This window comes from Pelecanus crispus, chromosome Z, assembly GCF_030463565.1.
Source record: "Pelecanus crispus isolate bPelCri1 chromosome Z, bPelCri1.pri, whole genome shotgun sequence".
NCBI lineage: Eukaryota > Metazoa > Chordata > Aves > Pelecaniformes > Pelecanidae > Pelecanus > Pelecanus crispus.
The window spans coordinates 18314347-18342096 of NC_134676.1; the positions used below are offsets into that span (position 1 = coordinate 18314347).

The following is a 27750-nucleotide window of genomic DNA, read 5'->3' on the forward strand; positions in this document are numbered from 1 at the left end:
GTCCTTTTATAAGGCAGAATGGTCTGTCAGACTTTCTTACTGAAAAGGGAATGTGGATTGAGTATGCCTGACTTGGTCATGTCTTTCTCCTTTGTCAGGTATGAGGCCTTCACTCATTGATATCAAGATCTGGTGTATTTATTCAATCTGAGAGGTATTTTTATTCTGAGAACAGTTCAAATCACTTCAGCAGAAAAACATCTGAACTTCCTCAAAGTGACCAGAATGTACCAACACGCCCTTTTTTGTAGCATTTCTTGGTATATTAATTTATTGTCCACCTTCTACATTTGACAGCTTATAATCACTGTTAATTTCCTCTGATAAATGATGTCTTTGGTCCATAACAGTAAACATGTGGAGCAATATTTGCTTTCTTACCATACTTTGATTTCTCTCAGCATGCAATGCTTGGCATAGGTCAAATTCTTAGCTGGTGCTCTTAGATGGTGTTTGACATATTTGTCTTAATGATAGCTCTCTCTTATCTTCCTGCATTTACTTCTATTTTGAATTAGATTTGTTCTAGTTTTGCATACCCTGAGCTTTGGGAGGATCTGAATGAGGAAGATATGGTGATTTCGGCAAATGTGTCACTTCTCATTGTTTTCAGTGTGAGAACTAAAATTCTTCTTCCATTAGTTGCATTCCACAGATACATTTCTGAAATATTATTTTAGCTACAGCAGAAAAAACAGTCAGTAAAAAAAGGGGGAATAAGATTTTGGCATGATGTTACTCAGAGAAGAACCAAAGAATAACCGCTTGCTTCATGTCTGCTATCATTCTATGTTGCCTAGAAATTCTTGTTAATTAAACTTTCTTTAACTCTTATAAAGAGAACAATGGAGCCAGGAAATACACAATCCTATATATGTAAGACTAAAAAAAGAAGGTGAACCTAGCATTTAAGCCCCCAAAAATCAAAACAAGTCACAGCCTCCTGATTTTTCCAGTTTTTTAATTCCAAGAGAAAAAAAAAAATGCACTAGGAAAGAATAGATATTGCAATTTATATATTAAAACTCTGAAACCTATGGCTGGAGATTTGACTTACCTTTTTCTCAAGTCTCAGTTAAGTGAAATATAAGCTATTTTTATCTGCCAATAATTTAGAAAATATGCTGACAAAATGGGTAGCACAAACTGGTCTTTGAAATACCCATTTATCTAGTTTTCAGATTAAAGAAAAATATACAATATTGATTAACAGCACATAGTAATGGCTTATGATTCTTAGGTTATAATCAAAGATTTATTTCAAAATGTATGATTAAACTATGATAAAGCAATGGGCAAGACTATGCAAACATGTCAGTACAGTTTTTTTAGCTGATAATATACATACGATTTCAGGGTATCAGAAATCACTAGGAAAAAAGTCTTTAATTAAGGCATCCTTTACCTCTAGCCCACAATAACTGGCATAAAAATGGCTGCCAGAAGAAGAGAAACATTTTTCTAAAGCACAGAAACATGCAATTTCTGGCTTATTCCTTTCATTCCTGATTGTCAATGCCATGTTATCCTTTTGCCTCTGAAGTCAGGAAACAAATAAAAAGTAAAAACAAAAAGAAGAATGAAAATGTTGAGAACTGCAGAAACTGCAAAATGCCAGACATTTCTATGCTAATGTTAATAGTGTGTGCATAAAAAACAGAGGGGGAAACAAAAAGCTTTGTTTGCTGTTATGTGAAAACATGAGAAATGCAATTATCACTTGACTGCTGCTGGGTTTTAATTTACACCAAAAATACAAATGAAACTGGCCTTACTCAACACAGTTTAAAATATATGAATACCTTTACATGAGCACTATATTTCTGATGCTCAAAACATTGTGATGCCATGCTGCAGCCAGCAAGGTCTGAGGATAACAACTAAGACAAGGTTTCAGGTGGATGGTGACGTTTCTGCTAATTTCATACATCTGTGTATGTGTGTGTATATATGTTGACCCTAACCTCTAAAGCAACAGCAGTTATATTAGGTTTAGGTTTTCTTTCTCTGTGCCTTCCTTCATGTACATGGTTAAGAGGTTTCTGCCCCACAGCTCCCTACTAGGGTCCCATTTTGATAAAATTACTTCCCTTTCAGCTGGCAGAACAGACCCAACAAGCCAGTTAGTTTGGGTTACATGACCTGCCAGGGTTAGCCCCATAACTTTATACTGAGATGGATTAGGGGGTTTCACATGGTCACTGACAGAGCTCAAATTTTTAGAGGTTTTAATGCTCACTCACCCTCTCCTTCTAGAACTCTCATTCTCACTTATGTTTCAAGGTAACACTGCATGGGATTTCTGGCTTGCAAACTTCTCTTTTAAACAGCTGTGAGATTAATGTGTCAGCCACTGGCTAATTTTTCTGTTACTGGATTTATAACTCATCCCTAACTCTCCCCGTCTCTGATACATTGACCCCGTGGTCTTGTTGTGACTTGAGCTTAACAAAACTGAATGTAAACTCTTTTCCCCCCACACATTCTCATTTCGTCCCTCTTTGCTTACTTGTAAAGAAAACACCCCAATCCTTCCCACTCAAATCTTTTTTGAACAATTCTCTGAGGTAGTTCCGAACAAAATTACTCAATTTGGTCTGGTCCTCATTTAGAGGCCATTCTTTTGGCATGTTCAAGTTATCCCTAAACTGCAATGCAAAGGAATGCCAGGAAATTGTATAGACATGCCCAAGCTACCGAGCTCAAGGCCCTTGTTCAAGGTACCTAGATCAAGTACCTGCAAAGTGTTGCACAGGGGTACAAAGCCCGGTCTGAACCAGGGGATGGAGTTTTCACAGAAGATTTTACAGAGTTTAAAGCAAGTCTCACATCCAAGATTTCGTTCAATGCATGTGACATGCAGAACCATGTGCTCCCCAAGGAAAGTGGGTTCATGTGGGAGTATGTTGAGCCCATGGCGCATTCTGAATTCCTTCATGTTCAATGAAATCTGCCACAGGATTCAGATGCTACTAGATTATTTCATGTAAACTCATACGGCCTTTTCCACAGTTAAAACATCCCATTAATCTATTTCAAAACTTAAGTAGTTACGTTAAAATGAGTTACCTTTTCTTGATATTGTCTCCGTGAGGAATCCAGAGACTGAATGAGGGCAGTGGCGTGACCAACGAACATGGCATAACAAGTTGCCCCCACGATCATACTCAACATGGTTATCCAGAGGTCGGACATGCTGACAGGGGCGCGGGCTCCATAACCAATGCAGAGCATGTGGCTCATGGCTTTGAAGAGTGCATATGAGTACTGCTTTCCCCAGGAATCATTCTGCAAGAAAAGAGACAAGTGACTGAGCCAGGAAGCAGCTGAAGGGAAAAATACCTTTGTAGCTGTATAGTAGGATCATAGACTACTGGCTTTGAAAGAGCAGTCTGGTAATGTATCCTCTGTGCATGAGAAGAGATATTCCTCCTAAATTAATTGTTAGACAAAGCGTCAGAGATTCTGTCAGGTAATTCTTAGTACAGTGAGATTAAATAAAATTGACTATTTTAAATACGTGATTGTATTCTTAAGCGTGGGTGTTAACCTAATTACAAGGAGACTAAAGGTCAGCTTTATTTTACAGTCCATGGCAGACAGATTAGAAAAGTCTGCATGCTCAGCTCTATCAAGCCCAAGAAGGCAGTATTTTGTTTTAATATGCACGAAGACACCTCCTGTGGCCCCATTTCTTTCTTTACAGAGTTGTCCATTTTAACAGATAACCACATTTCATCTTACCAGCTGTTTCACTTCCCAAAGACAGAAAAAAAAAAGTGTTATTTGTTGTGATGCCTGCTTATCCTGTTTTTTCTTGTAATATTGCATTTATACCAGAAGCATCTCAATTCAAAAGAATCCTGCAATCATAACAAACCCACGTTCATAGCCGCAGTCTGTGAAACACAGATCAAAAGGAAAGGTGAGTACCTGGATCCTGCATTTCTGATGTGTAGCTATTCCTTCCCATTCTCTCTGGGAGATTAGAAGGACCCAACACCTCACTCACAAGCTTTTAAAATTGCAAAGGTGTTGTCAGCATCCTCCCTTTAGCTTTACATAGAGACAGTCAAAGGGGCTCTTCCCAGAGAAAAGCAAACACTTTAACACATTCCAAAAAGCCCTGGGGGTCCTTGTCAGATTTTTCTATTTGCCTTGCCAAAGGAATGAAAGGAGAACGGTTTTATGGCTGTTGATCATCCAGTGTCCAGGAAAACAAATTGTGCTTGGAGGCATGCAGCGCACATGAGAAAACACAGTATTTATCACAAAGAATTGAGAATAATTTCAGAAATGAAGAAGTGAAGAAGGAAGAACTGAGATGACATTAGTAAGATTAGGCAATTATCCAGTACAGTGCCTAATACAGAAGACCAAAAATAATAATCCTGTTAACATAAACAAATCTCCAAATCAGCAGTAGCATTTATATATTAAATTTACATATGAAATATTGATTTTTTGTCTCTCTTCCACCCATACAAGCTTTGCTCAAATGCTCTTCTTTCTCAAAGAGCTTCAGGCTTGCTCTCTTGCCATTTAAATGCCAAGGTTACTAACTACTTTTGTGCTTTTCATCTATTAAAATGCCTTTTCTAGGCCCTCTATTAGCTAAAATAACTGGTAACAGGAAATAAGGTAAAAATTCTTGGATTTCAGATAACAAAGTTACTATTTATTCACTAATATAATAATTTACAAATTAATGGTTCCTCTGTATTTACACTTGTTTTACTTGCCAAGTTAAAGCTTTTCAGATTTGTGAGCTGTTTCTGTCTTCACAAGTGAAAATTTTCTGTTGTAAATACTGCTAAAGAATAGGTTTTCAATGTCTGTACTTAAAAAAAAAAAAAAGGAGAAAAAGACTGCTGGGGATCAGATGGGTTTCACTGAGTAACAAGGAAATACATTTCCTTTTGTTTTGGGGCTTTAAAAAATACTCAAAAATTGAAAGAACTGAAGAAGCTTCTCTGGAAAATCTCCAGTTCAGGATTCAGATACCCTGCTGGAGAACACAGAAACTCCTCACGGTCTAGGTCAGTGCAGGTATTTCAATGCAAGTTCCCTGTCTCTTAGGAAAGCAGCTTACAGCAGTCAAGGCATGGTCTATTTTGAAGGACTTTCTTTCCAGCTGGTATCAATCTCCTTTGAGTGGAATTAATTAATAAGGGAATTGTTAGAGACCTATACCAAATTCTTTAGCAGTTGCAGCTTTATATAGACTACATTAGGGAAAGCAATAAACTGCTTGCTTAAAAAAAAAAGATATATCTGCTTTTTAAGGCTACAAGTAACATCATTAAAGCCACAGTATTCAAGAGGTTGTAAGATCAAAACCTCAGTTCTTGCAGGGCTCCATACAGTGGATCTTGCTCCTAAACTGTATTTTTTAGCATAACTATTATAAATATTAAATAAAAAGCTGATCTTGTCTATGAATCTTTTCTATCACATACTTGATGTGATAATTCTCAATTAAAATGCTTTCAGTAAGATGATATTTTTACATCAAAGTCTTTGAGTTAATCCAAACGCTGGTTGATTTTATTCCTTGACTGAGATCCTTTCCATGTCTGTGAATTACAGTTTTAAGTAAAATACCATTGTCTTTAAGAAAGAATAAGAAAATGGAAGTGAGGAGAAGCAAGAAGAAACAAAATACAAGGAGGGCTTTCTACTGAGTATGCAACAGGGTGAGTGAAAAATAAATTAAATACTATTTGAGAAGTAGTAACATGAGGGAATAAGTCACCTGTAATGACAGAAGAGAAATAACTAAAAATGTACAACAAAATAAACAAATACATGCTTAACCACGTATCTACCTTTATACGTAAGCCAAAGTAGGATCCAATAGCTCAAACAGTCATGATTGCATCTGAATCCAGACTGGAGGAGGTCAAGACAAACTCAGATGGCCATTTTGTTATACAAGCGGCATTAGATATTACCATGTAGCTTGTGATAGACCTTGTTACAGGCTAGGCACATTTCAGACATTTGTGAATGGATGATTCTGAGGAACTGGTCCTCAGATGGGCATAAAGGGTTTAGCAGAAGGAGAAAAAGACCCTGGTGAAAATGCCTGACAAAACATTTGAATTCAGCTTGGATTTGTCTGAGGATTTTGTTGCTGAAAATACTTGCCAATGCACTTTTGTTTCTCTTCCTTAATAATCAATCGGTTTTTGTAGAATCAGCTGCAAACATTGTTCTTTTTAGTTTTTATGGGGATTTTTTTTAAGATGATGCTGAACAATACCATTGTGGAGGGTACAAATTTCAGTACAGTTACCTGTGTTGTTCAATGATTTACCCCAAATATAGAAATCACTTAAAAAGAACATTGGTTCTAATGTCAAATCCTATAAATCATGTATGCTACTACCAATGTTACTATATGAAATAATAATAATTACTACTATTTAATTATTTTTCTCCTTGTGTTGTATAACCTAAGGGCTTGGCAGGAGCAACTCTAACTTTGTTTCAATGTGAGAGGCTGGAATTTCCCACAACCCCATTCCAATCTGCTGTTCTGCTGTACAAAGGTGAGAAATGGCCATTCCCCTGCTACTAGCCTACAGAGATTTTTTTGTTTAATAAGAAGCATTTTTTGCACTTGCATCATAAGGAGATTTTTACATAATATATTCACAGATAATATTCCTGAGTTAATAAAAGCCTATCCTATGAAATAACAAATCCTGTGTTTACATAGTCAGCTTTTCTTTACTATAATTGTTAAATATTAATATTTATAGAAAGACGTTAAATGTTTCCCTAAATGGTCATATTCTGTTTTAAATTTATAGATTAAAAAACCCCCAAAACATAAACCTCTATGGGTTTACCTTGAGCTGAAAAAATGTCCTACCAACCAGTAAAAAAGGGCATTTAATTTCTTAGTTGACAATGAGTTGATCACTGTTTCCAGATTAGCCATAATCGGTTTAAAATGTTTTAAATGAAATGACATTAATTTGGAAAAACTATTAAAGACTGTAATTGTGAGAAACACCAAAGCTGTTTATCCAAGGACTGATTACATAATCCAGCTTGATGACATTAGGAAATCTTCACATTTGTGAAACAAATGATCACTGATCATTTGCAATTAGTTCTGTGAGTATATACATTAACTTAGCAGTTATCCTGAAGAATACATTAATCACAGGGCATTTTTCATTTTTTTAAAGTCTGTTTCCAAGCCTCTTCCTTCACTGCAGGATGTTATCCTTTGTCTCATAATTTCATGAACCTGCTACAAATATCTTTTTGTAGTATTAACTTCTCAGCTCTTAAGAAATAAATCATAGAAAGGTCACATGGCACCTTCTGTAGGACAACAGTAAAAGGCAAAGTATAGAATCATAGAATCATAGAATGCTTTGGGTTGGAAGGGACCTTTAGAGGTCATCTAGCCCAACCCCCCTGCAGTGAGCAGGGACAGCTTTAACCAGATCAGGGTGCTCACAGCCCCGTCCAACCTGACCTGGAATGTTTCTAGAGATGGGGTATCTGCCACCTCTCTGGGCAACCTGTTCCAGTGCTTCTCACTGGATTAAGAATGGGTTTCTATTTTACTGGAATCTATGGAGGTTTTCACCAGGAGATTTTGTTGTCTTCAGACAAATCAATTCCACTCCCATATTGTAGTCATTCCCCCAGGCACAGCTTATCTTTCCTCAGCCATGCCCTTGCACTGAGATATAAATTGATTTAGAAATCTTGTAACAAGCAAACTATTGCACAGACAGTAGTGGTTTCCACATTTTTGACTCAGTTCTTTCTTCCTTTCACATCACAGTCACTGCATGTATCATAGAAATGGTCCACTCAGTTTGCAAGAGTATGCTTTACAATCATGGAGCAAATAATGACTAAGGAATGAAATGAAAATGGTTTCTACAAGGATCTTGAACTCACACTCCTTATTCTCCCTTTCAAAATTGCAGTAGGAGTGGGGAAGTAGCTTGTCCCTACCCCAAAGAGCTTGCCTTGTAATCAATCACACACAATTCATTCATGCCCACCATTGCCTTTAGGTTCTTCTGAAAGTAAGTGGTATCTGAAGGAGAGGATATGGATACAAATCTTGTCAGGATATAGATGGTTTGTGTCTACCCTAGTAAATTAAAAAGAAACAGCAGGTTTACTTTGGAGATAGTGTGGGTGAGGAACCATTCCTTCCAGGCAGCTGGCATGAGCCTGTCCTGTGCTGAAACCCCAACGATTTAATACTATGGACACAGTAGGTAGCTCCTATACCAGTCCTAACTCAGTGCCCATTACAAGTGGGCACTTTTAATTTATGAGCATGGAGGCAGCTAGACAGTCCATAAGTAAGCCCCCTGGATTTAGTGTTGTCACAGAAAGTTATTACACAAAACAAATGTAAAGTTTAGGGTGGGGTTTCAAAGGTCGAAGCAAGCACAAAGCATCCTTGCTTGCATGGTAGCACATACTGTAATGCAGTAGTGGCCCCAAGAAAACATCTGCCCAGAATCTGGAGGACATGAGCCACTGCTGGTTGAAGTTAGTGTAAAAATTACAGTCTTTTCCAACGGGAATTCAATTAAATTGTATTTGTGTCTTATATTGCCATCATATGAGTTATTTGTATATATTTATTTGCAAGACATTATTCCCAACAGTTTCTTAAAGAATTCTTAATAGAACAGACTTAGAAGACTAAAAATTCTGCTCTTATTCTAAAAATCTTAAGAAACACAAAGAAGAAGAGTATATTTTAGGAAGTGTGTAAGTATGTATGATTTAAGGAAAAAAACCTGAATCGGTAAGCACAGTGGAATAAGCAGATGTCTTCAAAAACTTCTCAACATTTCTCTCTGCTGATATGTGCACAGATAACAGATGGTGCAAATGACTCAGCATATACTTTCAAGACCAATACTGGCAGAAAAATTTTAGAAAGTGTTTGGCATTGCATTGCACAGGAAAAGAGGTTTGACTGGAGGAGTGATGACTAAATATTATATATTTACTTTGTTCAGAGTTGTTACGTGACTCTGCTGTCATTACAGCTTATTCATGTTTTGGTGGTATGTCTTTGGCACTAGCCATCAAACAAAAACAATGTAGCGTAACAGATCTTTTTCTTTTAATTATTTTTCCTGATGCAGAAAAAATTGAGTATTTATCTGCTAATACATTTCCCCATTAAAAGCAAGCAGCAAGAATATCTACCTGTGATCACCTTTTTGTGGTAAGGATGAATAATTTTCATTGTAGGATCAGTGTGGTAACTCATAAACAGCAACAGAAGTGCAGATATTTGGCTTATGCACACAGCCTGGTCTTTCACATGTATTTGAGTTATTATCTTCACATGAATAGGCCCATTGCATTCAAAAGAATGGTTCACAAAAGAAGATATGCTCGGAATCTCATAGAGTAGGCTTCCCTGCACATTGCTCTGTTCTGTGTATTTGTACCTAATCAGAGATATAATCATGAATTCCTACAGCTGTGTATATAAAGTTGCAAAATAATAAGTTAAAACTTATGGTAAAAATACTTTTTCTGTTCTTTTGCCTATGAATCAGCCCGCTCTGATTCATCTTTTTATCTGCTCGCTGTGCTCCCTTAACTCAACCCGGAAGACTGAAGAAAGTTTGTAATGCGTGAATCCCATTTAAAACAACATTCCATTCCGAAGGATTATTTTAATAAGAATTATTACGGAATTACATCTTACAAAGCTGTTACAAAGCTTTTATAAAGTTTAGAGTAAAATGTTAGAAGTACAGACTATGCCTATTTTTCCCATGTGAAAATTTAACAGTGCTAGGAAACATTACCTTACTGTGGAATTTGTCCATACTTGTAATTTTTCAGAAAGCAGTGGTTTTGGCTCAGGCCAGTTAATACTCTCCAGAACAACTCCTGAACACAGCCTGAGAGTTAGCACAGGTTCGCTTAAGGCCACCTCGCCTTGGTAATGGAGAAGTCCAGTTATACGGAAGCAAGCTGCAGAGGCAATTGACTTCCAGGAGAGAAAACAGACCTGGGCATGTTTCATCTACAAGTATTAATACAGCCCCCATGTCAATCAGTCAGTGACAAACTAAGAGATGAATACCAGTGAAGGAATTTTCCAAAATGTACCTGTTGCTTCATGTCATGCCCACCTGCTGGAAAAGCAAGATGAGAATGCAGAGAAGCAGTCAGGCGTTTTTGAAGGGTTTGTGTTTCAGTTCCTGAAATAACTCTCGCAGGACGCGAACTGCTTCTGCAGTGGGGATATCAGGGGGCTCTAGGCTTTGCCTACCAGTTGTGACTTTTTTTATACACCTGTTTTCAAACTTATTGCTGGCACCACCTTCAGTAACAATTACTACTACTTGAGAGCATTCCTGCTCCACTTCTTTGAAATAAAGTTCATTATTACAAAATACATTATACAGAAAAATAAAGTTTTTACAAATGCTTATCACTGAAACTGCAGATGTCACCATGCTATTCTATGCTGAACTTTGTTCTTTGAGATCCTTTTTTTGAAATTTATCAAATAATATAAAAATCTGATGAAGACATTTGGCTTTTGTTCTGCTCTCTCATAGCACACTCCGAGTTTGATGAAGTTGAAATCACACTCTTTTTTGATCCTGAAATAAACTTAAGTGCCATTGTTTACAAGGGACTGGAACAGATACACATTGTCCACCAGAGGGAAAATATGTTGTAATCACAATAAGTACGCAGTAAGTATCGTGTGGTCACAATAAGTGATTACAACAGGTAAGTACATCTACAGGTTTTCAGTAAAACGACTTGGTAAGCAATGCATCCCAGAGAGAAACACTTTATTACAAGAAAAGCTAAAAAAAAAAGAGTCAAAACAATGGCATGTCTAATCAGAGAATACATAAATCCTGCAAGGAAGCATTTTCAATGAGAAACTGAAGTTCATGAAATAGCACTGTTCAGGAGAAATAAAAAAACAGAGTGCATTAATGATACTGTATCTTTTTTTCTGCTCTTTTCAGTTGGTGAAAGGAGCTGGATATGATGCAAAACAGTTTACTTAACAACCCTCAAGCATCGAATCAAACCATTTATTAAATGCTTTTATAATGCAACCATTGAGAAAAGCTTTGAATTTGCAACAGTAGCTATCTGATAGTCAAGAACAGGCAGACGATAATGTGGGCTTAATATAGTACAGTTCTGCAAGACAGCTGAAGGAGTGAAGTGACATAAACCTGACTCATGACTCCACAGTGTACTGCTTTACTGAAAACAGTTAGGAAGAATCTTCACCATCATAAACAGTATTTGCAACCAATTTAGAGAAGTGAACTCAGCAGAAGGAACTGCATCTTTCTGTTCTGTGAACAACTCAGACTAGACAGCAAATTATGTGAAGCATCTGATCACAGATAAAATGACAAATGAAAATGATATGGTTTTGGCAGTGGACATTTAGCTTTTTGAGTGCTATCACTATTCTCTTTGAATCAAAGTGATTTTGAAGCTACATAAAAACAAGGAAGGAAACAACTAACTTAGCAAGTGGCAGAAAAGGCTATTATTAAGAAAAGGCTAGGAAAACTTTATACATAAATTGAAAGGTACATAGACAGACATGCACAAAATCATAGTATTACAATGCTTTCTTATTAAGAACATCTCAAAACATTCGAAGCCTGATTTTCCAAGAAAAACTTTAATCCTTGTTCTACATACATGCACATTCCAGCAAAATAGTTTTCTTTGTAAGTATTTGTAGCAGTATGTCCTTACCAAAAAAAAAAAAAAAAAAAAAAAATGCAGATTGCAGCAGATAATATAATCTAATATAATCCATTCATAAAGGCAAATGTGCCTACATAAGGTCTGAATATGTTTTAATCTCCTTAAAAATGAATCAAGTTGAACCAATGCTACTTTCACACAGAGAAACAGCATAAAGGTTGGGACTAGGATTCAGGAATTCCAGTGCTTTAAAAAAAAGGTTCTTTCCCTGGTAAGGTGGTTCTTGGTACCACACAGGCAAATTCAAATATTTTTCTCCTTAGTCAAAAGATATAATTTTTACCATGTTTTGTTTTCTCTTTAAGCAATGCAGTTTTTAAGGCAGATGTTCAGTGCTGATTTTAAGCATTATTCTTCGCTTAGCTGGTATTGAAGACAACACTTTTCTTGACAGCTTTTCAATTTATTTCCTAACCTGTTGCCTTTGAGACTTTAGGCTACATCTGGTTAGTTTATAGTTCTTCAGGAAATTAACTTACTAAATATCTGACCCCTCAAGAGGCTGGTCTGGTTTTTTGGTAAATCACAGCCCTTCATCAAATAGTATGTTCTACAAAAAGCCGTGCATTATTTTGTTAGGCAGTGGCAGCAGGAAGCAAAGGAGTTTTGCAGCTGAAATCCTGTTTTGGCTCTACGAAAAGAACAAACCTTGGTGTCAAAGCAAGTAGGCTGGATCTAGGTCAGAGGCTTTTCTTTTTCTGAGAACTCATCTGGGTTTTGCTGATGACCTGTTCTTAAATTCAGACACCCTAGAACTGCAGGTGCTTACCTGAGTCTGCAAGACTTTCAAGGTAATAAAATAATATAAAGAAAAAATGATTTAGCAGCCTAAATACTGCCAAAAAATGATGTCTAGGCTTTAAAAAAAAACCCTCATAAAAGATTAATTTCCCTCCTCTACCAGAGGAAGGTTAACCTAAATTGTAGAAGAGTGTCCTAACTTTTGGGGTACCAACTCCATACTCTGAGGGGAAGGAAGGGGAACATGTTCCTCTTCTCTTTTAATGCCCTTGAGGAAGCTGACAGAGCACCCGAGTGACCCTGTAGCATTCACCTAAGATGTGAGGAGCACACACGTTCCAGGTGCAGCTCTAAAAACAGGGATGCCCCGGTACAACCAGCAGCCCATGCCCACTTGCTCACTCTGGGCCCTCTGGGGTAAAGTCACCCCAGCATGGGATGCAGCTCCAAGGACAGCCAGCAAGGCCAGCTTCGAAACTACGGCAGTATCACGATGGTATGACACTGGGCCCATGCTTCTGGCCTAATAGCAAAATTCACATGGACTCAAAACATGATTGGACAAACTACTAGAAGAAACACACAGTGATGGCTGTTAAACACATGGATACCAGCTCTGGATCCAGAAGTCCCTCAGATGCAAATTTCTGAAAGCTTGTAGGATATGCTAAAGGAACTGTCCCTCTGTGCTTGCTGTGGTTTGGTCTTCCCTGGGCACCTGCTCCTTGCCACCCTTGGAAAGAAGCCAGACAGACCACAGGCCAGACTTCACACAGCCACTCTGTCGGTCCTGCAGTCCCACCTGAATGAACTCTCAATGGCTGAATCAGGTTATATCTCTTACTATCACATGCGGTTTTCAAACAAATAGATTATTTGTTGCTGATCAAAGAAACAGCAGTTCCAAGATACTAATTCCTTGTTCTAAACTATCTACCTCCACTAAGATTTTTATTACCTAAAGAAGAGGGAAAAAACGTAGTTTGAGTAAGTCAAATTTGGAGACAGTTTTGGCCAAGTCATAAATAGGCTTCATTGTTCTATACTTTATTTCCACAGACTAGTGAATACAGAAAAGGACTAAGTCATCAATTACATACTTTTCGTGGGTCTAACTTTTCTCTAGCCAACTTGCCTTCTCACAGCTCCATAGTAAGTATTTATGAGACACCTGTTCCATCCATATAGCAATGGTAATGCCATTTAACTGTATAGAAATGCTTGGAAAGCATATGGGATACTTTCATAGCTGCAACATAGAAAGTAAGAAAGTCGCTACATTTAAGAATTAAAATGCACACTTTGATTACAGGAAGATCCACAAAATTATCCTGCAGAGCAACTGTAACATCCACCTGCTGAGCAGTTTAAAGGAACTCGGGTTCCTTAGTCTAGATATTGAGGATGAAAATGCTCTAACTGAAATGGGTAAGGCTGAGGCAGATGGCTCAGCCCAGAACACAAACCTTGGGGAGAGGCCAGTCATGGGAGGTCTAGGATTGATGTTTGAGTGAGAGAGGAACAGGAAGAACACCATGATCCTGAGCGATGGAGGATGAACAGGAATAGTAACAGTGCATTTCATTTTGTGTTGTTTACACATGAGTATCTACAGTGATGAGTGGCCCAACTTGTCCTGGGTTTTGTTTGCAAGAATGGGCAATAATGGAGGAAGGCATAATACAAGTTCACATCAGCTGACTTCAGAAAATTCACTTTGATGGCTGAGTTGGCAAGTCTCCCTAGGCTCCCCACACAGTCAGCAAAAATCAGACTCCTGCAGACGGTGATTCAGAGTAGAAGTTTAATGCAGGTGCTCTTTATCACCTACAGGGGAGTTTCTCTCTCCATCAGCTGCAGCAGGATCCTATTCAGCTAAAGTCACCTCCATTAGCTCCCTGAGCTACCCTGTTGAGTGGGCCTGTGTTTTAGTGGATGGGCATGCCTCCCCATTTCTTCCTTGCTCCTATCCAGTGGAGAAAATAAAATTCCAAAGGACAATCTCTTCTCTCAAGCTATGATTTTATTTTATGATCCATGGTTTTGCTCTTGCAATTGAATCTGACTTTCAGATTAGGGTATGGGTTTGCCAATGCAAAAGCTGAGAAAAGTCAGTGGGGCTCTGTAAGAGGTGCTGGAGATTTGACTAGGCGAATTCAGTTCCAGCACAGTGGCTTTAATGTAAGCATTACCACAGATAAGAGCAAGTGAGAGACAAAAAAAGATACCTAATGAGAACAGAGGAATGCTCAGAATGAAAACTTCATAATTATTTAATTATATGGATAAAGTTATACAGCAGAGAGCACACAATGAGAGTAAGAGTTCTTGGATTCAGGGCACATATTTGAATATCCACATTTTGAAGGCATGGCATTTACTTTGCTTGAAAAAGGTTGTGAAGGATGTTAAATTGGAAATATCTTAAAGGACTTGGATTCTAATGAAAATAGCATATATTTACCAAAACGTAGAATCATAGAATTCTTTGGGTTGGAAGGGACCTTGAGAGATCATCGAGCCCAACCCCCCTGCAGTAAGCAGGGATTGGACCTGTGAAGCTGGCATTATTAGCACCATGCTCTAACCAACTGAGCTAACCCAGCTGGTCAACATTGTGTTATCTAACTTGCAGATGGTTGGAAAACTTTCTTAACTAGAAGCTTCATATTTACTGGGCATGGGCTAAATGACAAGACGACTGATCTTAAAAATCTATTATATGTTTAGTATAATCAAAAGAACAGTCTTTTTTACTATTAGTTGGTCCATTGAAACAAACCAATCAAACCATTCACTTCAAAGAAATTCAGTTAAGTTTGCCACGAAACCAGCAACATGTCAATGTTTCATTATGTTAACAGATCTAGCCACCCACAGCATCATTAGTATGGCACTAAGTATGAATAGTGATAAACAACAGTCATTTATTTTTATTGCAACGTTATGCATGCTCCAAGCACATAGGTACACACAAGTTTTAGCTGACTTACAAACAGAAACAGTTTCATAATTCCCACCAAAAGTTATAGACTGAAGTTCTCATTTCATTGAAATTAGGTTTAAAATGGTCTTGAATCAAACCTAATTTCATAGAATCATAGAATCACAGAATAGTTTGGGTTGGAAGGGACCTTTAATGGGCATCTAGTCTAACACCTCCCTGCAATGAGCAGGGACATCTTCAACCAGATCAGGTTGCTCAGAGCCCCGTCCAGCCTGACCTTGAATGTCTCCAGCGATGGGGCATCTACCACCTCTCTGGGCAACCTGTTCCAGTGTTTCACCACTCTCATTGTAAAATATTTCTTCCTTAAATCTAGTCTGAATCTACCCTCCTTTAGTTACACCTTGTAACCCTTGCTACCCCTTGTCCTATCGCAACAGGCCCTGCTAAAAACTCTGTCCCTATCTTTCTTATAAGCCCCCTTTAAGTATTGAAAGGCCTCAGTAAGGTCTCTCCGGAGCCTTCTCTTCTCCAGGCTGAACAACCCCAACTCTCTCAGCCTGGCCTCACAGGAGAGGTGCTCCAGCCCTCGGATCATTTTTGTGGCCCTCCTCTGGACCCGCTCCAGCAGGTCCATGTCCTCTTGTGCTGAGGGCCCCAGAGCTGGACGCAGTGCTCCAGGTGGGGTCTCACCAGAGCAGAGCAGAGGGGCAGAATCCCCTCCCTCGACCTGCTGGCCACGCTTCTTTGTTCAGATCACATGGTTACTTCTTCCTTCTGAAGTTTATGTTAAAAATACCAGAATTCTTGATAAAAGAAGAAAATATATTAAACTATTTTTCAGACCCAACCTTCAGAATCAAACCTGTGAAAAGGAACAAAAATCACTCTATGGGAGGAAGTTCATCAGAGGAAGTATATCAAAGGAGCCTTCATTCTTCAAAACAGCAAAATGCCATATTTTTCCATCTTTTAAAACAAAATAGTCCTTATTGATTAGAAACATGGGTTATATTGTATTTGGGTGAGTTTTTATTGATACCATACATATTTAATTGTTAATTCAGATTATGCATTCAATGTCACCACTGTAAGGCAGTAATTTAAATAGTAATTTTTTTGTCTTGAAGTCTGAAAGGTTTTAAAAGCAAAAGAGTAAAACCAACAAGCTTTGTTAAATCCTAGAAATCTTTCATCTTTTATTTATTTGTTATTATGCCAACTTTATGTTTCCTCAAATCATGTTAAGATGGACAAGTGCACTGGCTCATACCTTTTTTAAAAAAAAGAGACTTCACCTTTAAATGTTATATTTCTATTTAAACTGCCTCATTCCTTCTTTCTCCTCCTCACACTATTTTTTTGTGTGTGTATTTTGCCTTCACAATTCAACTAAGCTGGTTTAGAGTTAATATATTTTATTGACCTGCAAAACACTTTCAGTTAGGAGCAGTGCAGTTATACTGTTAGGTCTGTCTGAGGGCACCTGACATTTCCAGGATGCACTTTCTTGTCAGCATTTATATGTTACCCTTTCCATAAACCACTGCTTTGTAAAGATACTGACTGCAAAAGCCTAAGGGAACCCCATCCTTGCATATTCACACAACTCAGAAATAAACTAATTTCTTTTGGAGTAAGTTTTATACTACTCCATTTAGACATGAAAGGTCTTGTTGCAAGAGTAAAGCCATGACAATCAGTGGTAGAGAATAACAAGAAAGTAAAGGCACATTTTATATACTCTGTATTGCATCTGCGTTTAATATACAGAGATGAAGGTGAGCGAGAGGCAGCCTTCAGGTGAATGGCATGGGTTATGAGAGCTTATAGAGAGACATCTGTGTAGGTCCAAATATTCCACCACCAAATCTGCCCTCGCCTGCTGGAAACATAGCACACCTGCCCATTGCCCTTGACTGTAACTTTCACAAAATGAGTTCACACAAATCCGAGTTATATTTATATTTTGCTGCCACCAAAGGTATTTATCATGCACCATAAACTTTATTTCTGAACACCTGGAATAAGCTATTCACAATAAATAGAAAACTCCCCCCAATATTCTTTTGTCAATGTTGTTTTAGCAACATTTAACTGAATTTATATTTGGCTTAACTTTTCTAGCTGTATCTAAGACATAAATTTAAAAGGTTTTTACTATTAGAGATAAGCAGAAGGATATTATGTATTATTGCAAAGAGAGCTAAATGATTGGTGCCATTCCTTTATTCCTGACCCCTAGTCAATTACTCTCTGTAAAACTGAACCAGCAGTCTGAGTAGACTTTGCTTGAAAATGCCTCTTCTAAGTAGAAAGTTGTTCAAAACCAGTCATGTAAGTGCCTTCCTATCTATCGAAACAATACAGATAATACTTTTTTGATTATATGTACTGTTGTCAAACTGCTAGGCTATCCTCAAATGCTAGCTAACTTCATTCTCTTACAAACATAAAAAAACAAATACATTGACTGCACTCTAGTGTATTTTTGCCTAAAAATACGGAAAAGGACAAAAATATTTTATGGAAATCTAAGAGAAATTGCTTTATCTTATTTTATTACAGATTAAGGCATCTTGGAGGGACTAAAATTATAATAAATGAGATGGACTGGAAAAGGTACTAGTCATCTGTGAAGAATATGGGAGCTATTTTCTTGACTCATTCAAATGCCAATTGGTGATTTTCAAACAGATTGTTTCAACGCATCTCTGTCATTTTATTAGCAGTAGTGCAAAATGTAGGTAAAATTGTGTTTTGAACTAGACCTGACAGTGTACATGTCTCTGCTCCAATCCTATTCATATGAGACTGTCGTGAACCTTTTGTAATAAACCCCAGCCCTTCAAAACAAAGAGGAAAAAAAAATATTATGGTAATGTCAATAATGTTTTTTTTAAATTTAGGGAAAACTGGTTTTATTTTTACACCTAAATAGATTAGTAAATTATTTATAGCAGTTTTTTTAAATAGATACTCAGCAATTTTTTAATGCTAAGATTGCTATTCCTCCCACATGAGAAAAAAAACCCAACACTGCAAATTATTAAAAGTAGTATACGGACCAGCGACAGTCTCACCACAGGGATTTGTTCTTCTCCTTATGTTATCAATAGTATCTTCTAAACAGTAAATTAAATGAACATAAAAATCCAGATAGAAGAAAGAAAACAAAATATATTTAAGAGGCATTTAATGTTTAAAGTAATTGATACAAGCAACTGCTCACTGCTTGCTCATACAAGTAATACTTAGACATCTGTACACAGACTACCTAGAAGATATTAAAAATTTTCTCATTAATAATAATGCTAAGATGCTGCTCATTTCAGATAATGTAAAATTTGTGAAACATACTGTATTTCTCCTATAGAAAATACTTTCAATAATTTTTATTAAATTACATTATTTTCTGAAAGTTTTATACCTCTCTTTGAATTACTTCAGGTTGAGTCTGCTCAATGTTAAAGAAAATTACCCTGCTCTTTTAAAACACGCAAAATACCAGCAGCCTAAATCCAAATGAGTTGTGTACATCCTTGGCTTATATGTATAAAAAGTATGAGCAAAACCAGTTCAGACATTAAGGAAAACCAGTAGATTAAAACAAATTAAATAAAACCAATAATGCCATATGTTTCCTGCTTTTCTCATGTTTTGGTAACCAGAACTGGATGTAAATCGAGACTTCCAGTTCTACAGGGAATTCTCCTTGTTTAGCTTTTAGCTTCATTCTGAATTAAAGTGAAAATATGAAATATTAACATTTCCATGGAAAGAGAAGTTCAGAAATAACCAGATTTTAAAACATTGTTATGATACCCTCTTGCCTCCCTCTGGGATTTTGGGAATCTAGATTACAGATCCTATGGACTACTGATGTAAGACTGGTGGACACAGGTCAATGGAAACAAAAATAATCTCGAGTGTCTGGCATATGAAAGCACCTTAGTTCAGTGTTATGTGACTCAGAACAAAGTATCTTGCTTTAATTTTTTCTAATGTGAAATGTAAGCATTCTAAACGCACAATTTCAGGTGGCCAATTTTTATGTCTAATTGCATCTAAATAGAGACTTGTTTCCAGATGTATTTTAGATATTAAGATGAGCCAGATGCTGAATAGCCATGTGTAGAAAGTTCAAATTTGATACACTCAGTTAAAAGCAGTAAAATCAGTGCACTTGAGAAAACCTGATTGTGATATGGCTGATAATGACCCCTTGGCAATAATATGCAGCTTGTGCAAAGCCAATTACCTTTATACAGTCTTAAAGCATACAGATCAAGAATTAGACTGTGATTATTAATATAGGTTTATAATGAAAAAGAGAAAGATTTGCTGAAGAACAGCTGTGTATGAAAGGTATTCATCTGGATGTATCTATCTGGATTTATTCTGGGAAAACTGCTATGGCATATATATTCCAAGGGTTCAGTTTTTGGACACTCCAATCACAGGATAAAAGGCCACCTATGGAGAGCTACTTCAGAATATTTGTTCCACAGTGATATGCCAGTTCAACCTGGAATACCATCACATGCAGATAAACACTTACTGTTAAATTTATAGAGACAGAGCAAAGTAGATTTATCCAGCTCCCCCAGAACAAAGAGAACACCCTCTTCTACAACAGAGAAGCTGCATTTGGCCATGAGGTGCTTATAACTCCTCCTGAATATTCACTCTAAGGCAAATGAGGAATACATGGTCCTAAAATATGACAGGTCCAACTTATGTTTCTGCTGTAGTTCACATTTTTATTAAAGAAATGGCTTAAGGCATGCTTTCTGATGTCTATTATTTTCCCCTAGAATGTCTATCAAAGACAATATCAGACTTAACTATATCATGTGCAGTTTCTTGTATTCTTTCAACTTTAAGGCTTACATAAAATATTTTGTAATTTACAGCTAGCAGAAATCCCTTCACAATATAATGCAGTATAAGCATTTACGAGTTGGTTTGATTCTTGAGGGGGAAACATGGAAATTAAATCTTGATGATAAATGTCAAGTCCCTCCTTGCATCCACATCTTGATGATCTCCTACTAGCTTGTACGATAGTGAAGAAGTGTGGAAATAAGTTTGTATCTATTAGGTACATCAATTTGCTTTTGCATATTGTCCTGGTTTCAGCTGGGATAGAGTTAATTTTCTTCCTAGTAGCTGGCATAGTGCTGTGTTTTGGATTTAGGATGAGAATAATGCTGATAACACGCTGATGTTTTAGTTGTTGCTAAGTACTGCTTATGTTAGTCAAAGACTTTTCAGCTTCCCATGCTCTGCCAGGTGCACAATAAGCTGGGAGGGGGCACAGCCAGGCCGTTTGATCCAAACTGACCAAAGGGCTATTCCATACCATATGACATCATGCTCAGTATAGAAACTGGGGGAGTTGGCCAGGGAGCAGCGATCACTGCTCAGGGACTGGCTGGAACTGCTAGAACTTCAATACGAACTGGAGTCGAAGGTAGCCAAGTGGTATGCCACAATTGATATCACTAATGCTTTTTTCTCAATACCTTTGGCAACAGAGTGCAGGCCACAGTTTGCTTTCACTTGGAGGGGCGTCCAGTACACCTGGAGTCAACTGCCCCATGGGTGGAAACACAGCCCCACCATTGGCAATGGACTGATCCAGACTGCACTGGAACAGGGTGAGGCTCCAGAATACCTGCAATACACCTACATACTGCAGAAGGGGATAAAGTCCCTGTAGTGCACATGAAAAGTATGCTGGGGAAGACAGTCTGGATTATTCCTGCCTCGGGCAAAGGCAAATCCATCTGTGGGACTGCTTTTGCTCAAGGACCTGGGTGCATTTGGTGGGTGATGTGGAAGGATGGGGAAGTCCAGTGTGTACCTCAAGGGAATTTGATTTTGGGTGAAAATAGCCAATGAACTGAATTGTATGATGTTAATTGCTATATAATACTGTATGTCATCACTACTATGGTTGCTATATGCCACATCAATGGTATTAGAGTAAGAATCACCCAGATTAATGAGGAATGAACTTTGATGAAACTGAGTAAAGTGCAGTGGTTATGGAACTGGAACTAGCTTCAGCATGCAACAATCCAACACCGCACACCATCTCTCCTGCCCTGAAGGACTGTTATGGCAGATGGAGCCCAAAGTCATGGACTGAATGAACTCAATGGAAATTTTAGAGGGATGGTCCACAGACTAAGGGAATGATATCTGTGTGTATACATCAAAAGACAGGACAAGTGGTGGTGATTAATTGGAGTGTATTGGAAAGGGTAGAACCTGGGCATGACATAGATGGTATAGAATAAGGGGTGGGTACTGTCCTGGTTTCAGCTGGGATAGAGTTAATTTTGTTCCCAGTAGCTGGCATAGTGCTGTGTTTTGGATCTAGGATGAGAATAATGCTGAAAACACACTCAAGTTTTAGATGTTGCTAAGCTGTGCTTACACTAGCCAAAGACTTTTCAGCTTCTCATGCTCTGCCAGGTGCACAAGAAGCTGGGAGGGGCCACAGCCAGGAGAGCTGACCCAAACTGGCCAAAGGGATATTCCATACCATATGACGTCATGCCCAGTATATAAACTGGGTGGAGTTGGCTGGGGGGCAGCTAATCACTGCTCAGGGACTGGTTGGGCATCAGTCAGTGGGTAGTGAGCAATTGCATTGTGCATCACTTGTTTTGTATATTCTTTTATCATCACTATTATTCTTATTTTCTCTTCCTCTGCTGTGCTATTAAACTGCCTTTATCTCAACACATGGGTTTTACTTTTTTTTTCCCTGACTCTCTCCCCATCATGCCGAGGCAGGAGGAGGGTGAGCGAGCAGCTGTGTGGTACCAGCTGGGGTTAAACCATGACACGTTTCCTCTGTTTCATTATTCTTATATAAGGAAGACCAGCTTTCTGTCTGAAAGAAACAGAAGCACGCAAGGCAGACAACTAATTCATTGCAGAAGTCATCCGCTTTAGCACCTATTATCACATCAATAACACAGTGCTACAATCAACACTTATAAATATGGGTGTCCTAATTTAGATCCTTTCTCTGTAGTGCTGAGCACTGGTATCTGCTGAAATAACTATCACCATCAGCATTATATAACTGTATCAATACTACAACACTGAGTTTCATATATTTTAGTGAGAATAAAGTAAGGCAGCAGGGTTTATGACAGTAATTGAGTTCATAATGCTAAACAATTTCCACAGTTGTTGAAGTTGTGGCATTACAGCTGGGAATATCTTCTTTGAAGGACTTTTTCACTTTTGTCTCAGCTGTAATCCAAATATTCATGGATAATCTGAATACTTTCACTAATGTTAAACTTTTAGGAAGTTTTAAACCTCCCTTTACTGTAAATGATTTTGCACCTTGATTTTTCAAATTTGAAGGTTCTATGTCTCAATTTGCTCATGGTATTAACACAATGAGCTCAAAATGATAACCCAAGAACACATCAAATCATGAAGATGAACACATTTGTCACTGTTTTGGGTTAGGGAACCAGTGAGGCCTGACTTCCTCAGAATCTAAAACAGTTTCTGCTATATTTCAGATTTTGGAAAGAATAAGAAAAACACTGCTCTGCACCAGTGTTTCATGGCCTCAAAGAGACAAATAATACAATCTCAACCAGAAAACATAAAAGAAACAGTAAGAAAATTGTATGGAACAAATTAATAGAATTTTAATGACAATAAACAGCAGCCATGATGAAAATAACGTTTAAAGCATACTGTACAGATGGTGGGTTTGATCACAGGAACTTCCTTACTATTTGGAATCAATTTCCTCTTGGCAGAAATCAATACACAGAAAAAAATATAAATAATGAAATATTTTCAATAAATATGAGACATAGGAAATCTAATAACTGGTTTTATAAGCACATCAGAAATCTACTGTCAAAAACATACTGTCCAGAAGTACAGGAGACATCAGCAAAATTACATAGAATATTACACCAAAGGCAAGAAGGTAGGAAGAAAAAGTTATTATTACTTCCCTTTCTAGTCCTGTAATAGCGGATGACCTGCTAACCTGTCAGAGAACAGAAAAGAGCATAAGCCAAAACCTATGTGGTCTTCCTAAAGCCTCAGCAACTGTTGTAAAAATGAGAACTTTATTTGTTTTCCTCTTCATTGATCATGACACGCTGAGTTAAATCAACAGTGTCCTCAGCTACCCCATTTCTCTGGTCCTTGCTAGCCTGGCATAAAACTTTGGTATTGCAACTAACACATGTCCTCAGTCTGCATTAAACATACCTTGTCATTTAGCACTGCAGGTCCACAAAATTTTCCTCTGCAGTTTCTTATAGTGTCAAATCACATGAACTAATATATTCTCCTGAGCTAATATATTTTTAGGCCTAACACTTGATTCCAACCCACTGAAACAGGTCATTACCTCATAACCTTGATGCAGGGGGAAATGGACTGACCTCAGTGACTAGGTCAGTGCTGTGTGCAAGAGAAAGCAAGAACTGAATTCTGAACAGCTGCACATACTAGAACGGACATTATTATTCACTGTAGATTCCCCAAATGTGGGTACCTTAGGCTTAAGAGTGTCAGTCACATATCATTGTTATTGGTATTACCGTATTTCCAAATCATGTTGCAAATACAGCACTTATCTGAGTTGGGCAATTCCCTTTATTTTGATCACAGTCCACCTCTGATAGGTAATTTCCACCTGTAATCTGTTCCTAGAAACATTTGCTATAACTAAATAGGCATACATAAATATAAATATATGAGTACAAAATTCGTTAGATAGGTAGTATACTTCATGAGATCCCCAGTGTCTGTAGTAATCACATGATTCCCGTATCTATGTTCCATATTTACTAAGCACCCAGTTTAAGATTGTGGGATTTGATTTACATAAGCATTTATTGCTCAGCACTGCAAATCAAGTCAGAGTAATCTAATGCTTTAAACATGGATCTACAATATCTTGCCATATAATAAAAAGGTACTCAAAAACATTTGTGAAGCTCTAAATGATGATTATCACATAATGATCAAATGCAGAAACATCTCATGAGAAAATTAGCTGCCCTAATGGACAACTATAGGGAAGAAGGTGCTAAGCTGGTGCACTATCAAAAAGGAGAAAACCCAATGTTGAATAACACATCAGATGATTATAATTCATTCCTTGAGCTCCATTGAGTAAAGCAGAGATCTTATCGAAAAAAATGTGTGATTGTGTAATTGAAAATGGTGTTCATTACTAATTTTGAGAATGAAAATGAAAGTTTGGTGTGTTACTACTAAAAAGCTTTTGTGCATATTATATGTATGTTAACATAGTTCCTAGAGCATTATAAATCCTCACCATCTCCTGCATTTCTGAATTTCCCTATCAAGTATTCATTTAAGTCATTCATTTTATAATGAGAGGGACTTTCAGGCTCTACAGCAGAGATTCCCAAATTCTTTTCTTAGCAATGCTGATACTGTCAGAGACGAAGATCTAAAGTCTAACTATCCTTTTGCCCCTGAGGAAATTATGTGACACAAAGGGGAGTTAATATAATGCAACATCCCAATTCACCAAATCCAAAACCTAAAATCCCCCAAGAGTTGCAAACAATCCAACTGCAAGGACAGTAAGGAAAAGCCAAAACAAAGAAACCAGAGTACCTGAAGGATTCTTGCTGAGCAAACATGGGCTGACTGCCATGAGAAATGCCAGCAAAGCAAGCCCTTTCCAAAAGCTTTACAATTCCATTTGGCTTTTAAAAAACACCACTTCAAGTTAAATTCTATACTTCTCTTGCTAGTTTTTTATCTCACTAAGGGAACATTATACAGGAAAAATCTGGAATTGTCAGGTAAATACCTTGCTTAAAGGACCATATGTTTTCCTAACCGTACAACCAAATATTCCAAATATAGACAGGACAATATAGGTTAGGGATCTTCAAATACTGCTACTTCAAGGACTAATATGCCTTTGAGTCTTCACCATAGGTGATACGAAAAGCCAGAGCCAACTTCCAATACAACAAAAACTAATCATCTACTGCAAGCGATGCTTTATTGCAGGGAGTCATGCTTAGATTGACAGACGGCATCAGTGGTAAAAATGTCATCTCTCATTTCTACTTGCCTAGAAACTGCCCCATATAAGATCTGGCTATAACTTTCATCAGTTTGGATTTACACACTGTGTTTTTGTAATTCACTGCAGCTGAAACTGAATGCAAACTGCAGAATCTTGGTTTGCACAGACTGACTACAGCAGAGGATCACTGTGCTTTTCTGTTCTTGTGCCTCCCCTGCAAGTTTTACTTGTAATTTTCTCAAGAACTATTGGCTGAAACTCTGAGGTATGATAAAGATGTGTGGTCTGTGAGTCATTATGGAAGTACACTAGTCTGAAGCAATGCAGATCAGAAAGCTGAGGATAAATCACACAAGGAACTGTGGATAATAGGCTTTCTGAGCCAAGGAGAAATTAGGCAGCATCATTAGGAAAGTCTGTGAAACTTCTGCAGAAAAGATCTTTTTTAGGCATCAAACTCACAATCCTAGCATTAAAAAAAAATAGCAATGGCATCAGAGAGCCATATACCCTCGCACAAGTAATTGACTGTTATTTTGTGTGTAATGGATTTGTTGGAACATGACTTCAAGTGAGCAGAAAAAACAAGCTGCTGCTTACTTTTATATTGTATTTACTGGTTTTCTTATTTTTAAAGAGAAGTGCATTGATATTCTGGAAGAGCACAAGGTCCTGCCTGTCAATAGTAACTCAGCATTAATAAAGTCAGTGCAATCAAATGGCGGTAAAGATACAGAAGTGGACAAGTGGGATCACATTTAGAAAAATTAAAGGAAGATGCCAGCTCTGGCTTTCATTTCGTAGCAACATGAAGGCCAATGTTAGGAACTGGCCAAGAAGGCCAATCTGAGAGTACAGATACAATATGGGTTCACTACTGTTATTATTGAAGATAATAACCCAATGTGATCTGAACATTTTTGTTGAACTACTTAGGCTGTAGATTGGTCCAGTATCAACCAGTGGTGATCTTATTCCCTTTTACAGAGGCTTTCCACTTCATTTCACAGTCTACTTCATGATGCACTCTGCCATTTTTATCATCCTTTCAAAGATGAAAATGTTTTAATTGCATTCAGTCGTATTGTTCAGAGAGGCAGTAAGCAAAATGCAGCTTGGCTTCATTAACCTATTCCTTTGTGACATTAAATTTAACCTATGTTATTTTTGTTAACAGTATTTATAAAGTAAAGCCATGAGCATGCCTGTGGAATTTGAATACTTCACATATCAGCTCGTACAGAAGAAACAGCTTGCAGGAGAAAGGCTTTTAGAAGAAGTTCTTGCACTCTGCAGCCTGAAGCAACTAATAGGCAAGACAGAAGGGAACTATAAGCTGGAAGAGTACGCTCAGCTGTGTCAATTGAGGAAACAGCATGTCATCCTCATGGCATCCTTACTTCCTTAGAGCAGTTGTATTTCAGAATTATTTGACTCAGAAATTTGAACAAAACTCCAAATGTATGCAGGTGCAAGGAGGTATCTTTACCTATCAATCTACTAAACTCTCTGACTAAAAACTAAGTAGAAGGGAATAATTTGACAGAAAAGTGCATTTGCTGGGTCTAGGGAAAGACCTCCTCTTCTGACAATATTGGCCTTTTGCCACGGCAATCACTACTAGCTCACAGATAAAGAATTTAAAGGCAGAAGAAATAATAACATTCTTATCTGACTTTCTGTCTCAACAGCATTTGAGTCCAAACCCCAGTATTAGGTGCAGTCATTTCAATGACAAAAGTTTTAAAACTCAGAGTAGATTAAATTGTTATATGCTACAGTATACCGGGAGACTAAGATACCCTGCTTCCCAAACCTCTTGCAGTATCAGGAACCTGAAGCCCTTCCAAATTCCAAAGTCAGCAGTCGGTTAGTCTCTGAATACACCAGAAAAGCATATGACCATCATCACCATCACCATCCTTCTATTCCCTCTGTCTTTTCAGAGGACTGATATTCCATGATGGCTTCTCTGCCTGTACTCAGTGCTACAGAATTCACTTCCAGAGCCTGGGAAGACGTCAGAAAATGTCTCATAATGTCATGCCAGGGTCAGAAGAAAGATCTAGTTGTTTCCCCCAACAGTGGCCTTATATATGCTCCTGATTGCAGGCTGTCAGTCCACACCTCCTTCTCTTGCCATAGGACTAGAAGACTGCCTATGCTGTGAACGTAATCTTGCTCAATTTTCAGATCT

At 37.7% G+C, this 27750-nt stretch overlaps 1 protein-coding gene across 1 annotated transcript in view; it reads right to left on the bottom strand.

Annotated features, from left to right (window-relative positions):
* HCN1 (hyperpolarization activated cyclic nucleotide gated potassium channel 1) overlaps positions 1-27750 on the bottom strand; it is a 198721-nt gene that overhangs the window by 67266 nt on the left and 103705 nt on the right. The window contains exon 4 of the mRNA XM_075726555.1: positions 3070-3288. Within this exon, the coding sequence (XP_075582670.1) occupies positions 3070-3288 (219 nt within the window). The remainder of the gene's footprint in view (positions 1-3069; positions 3289-27750) is intronic.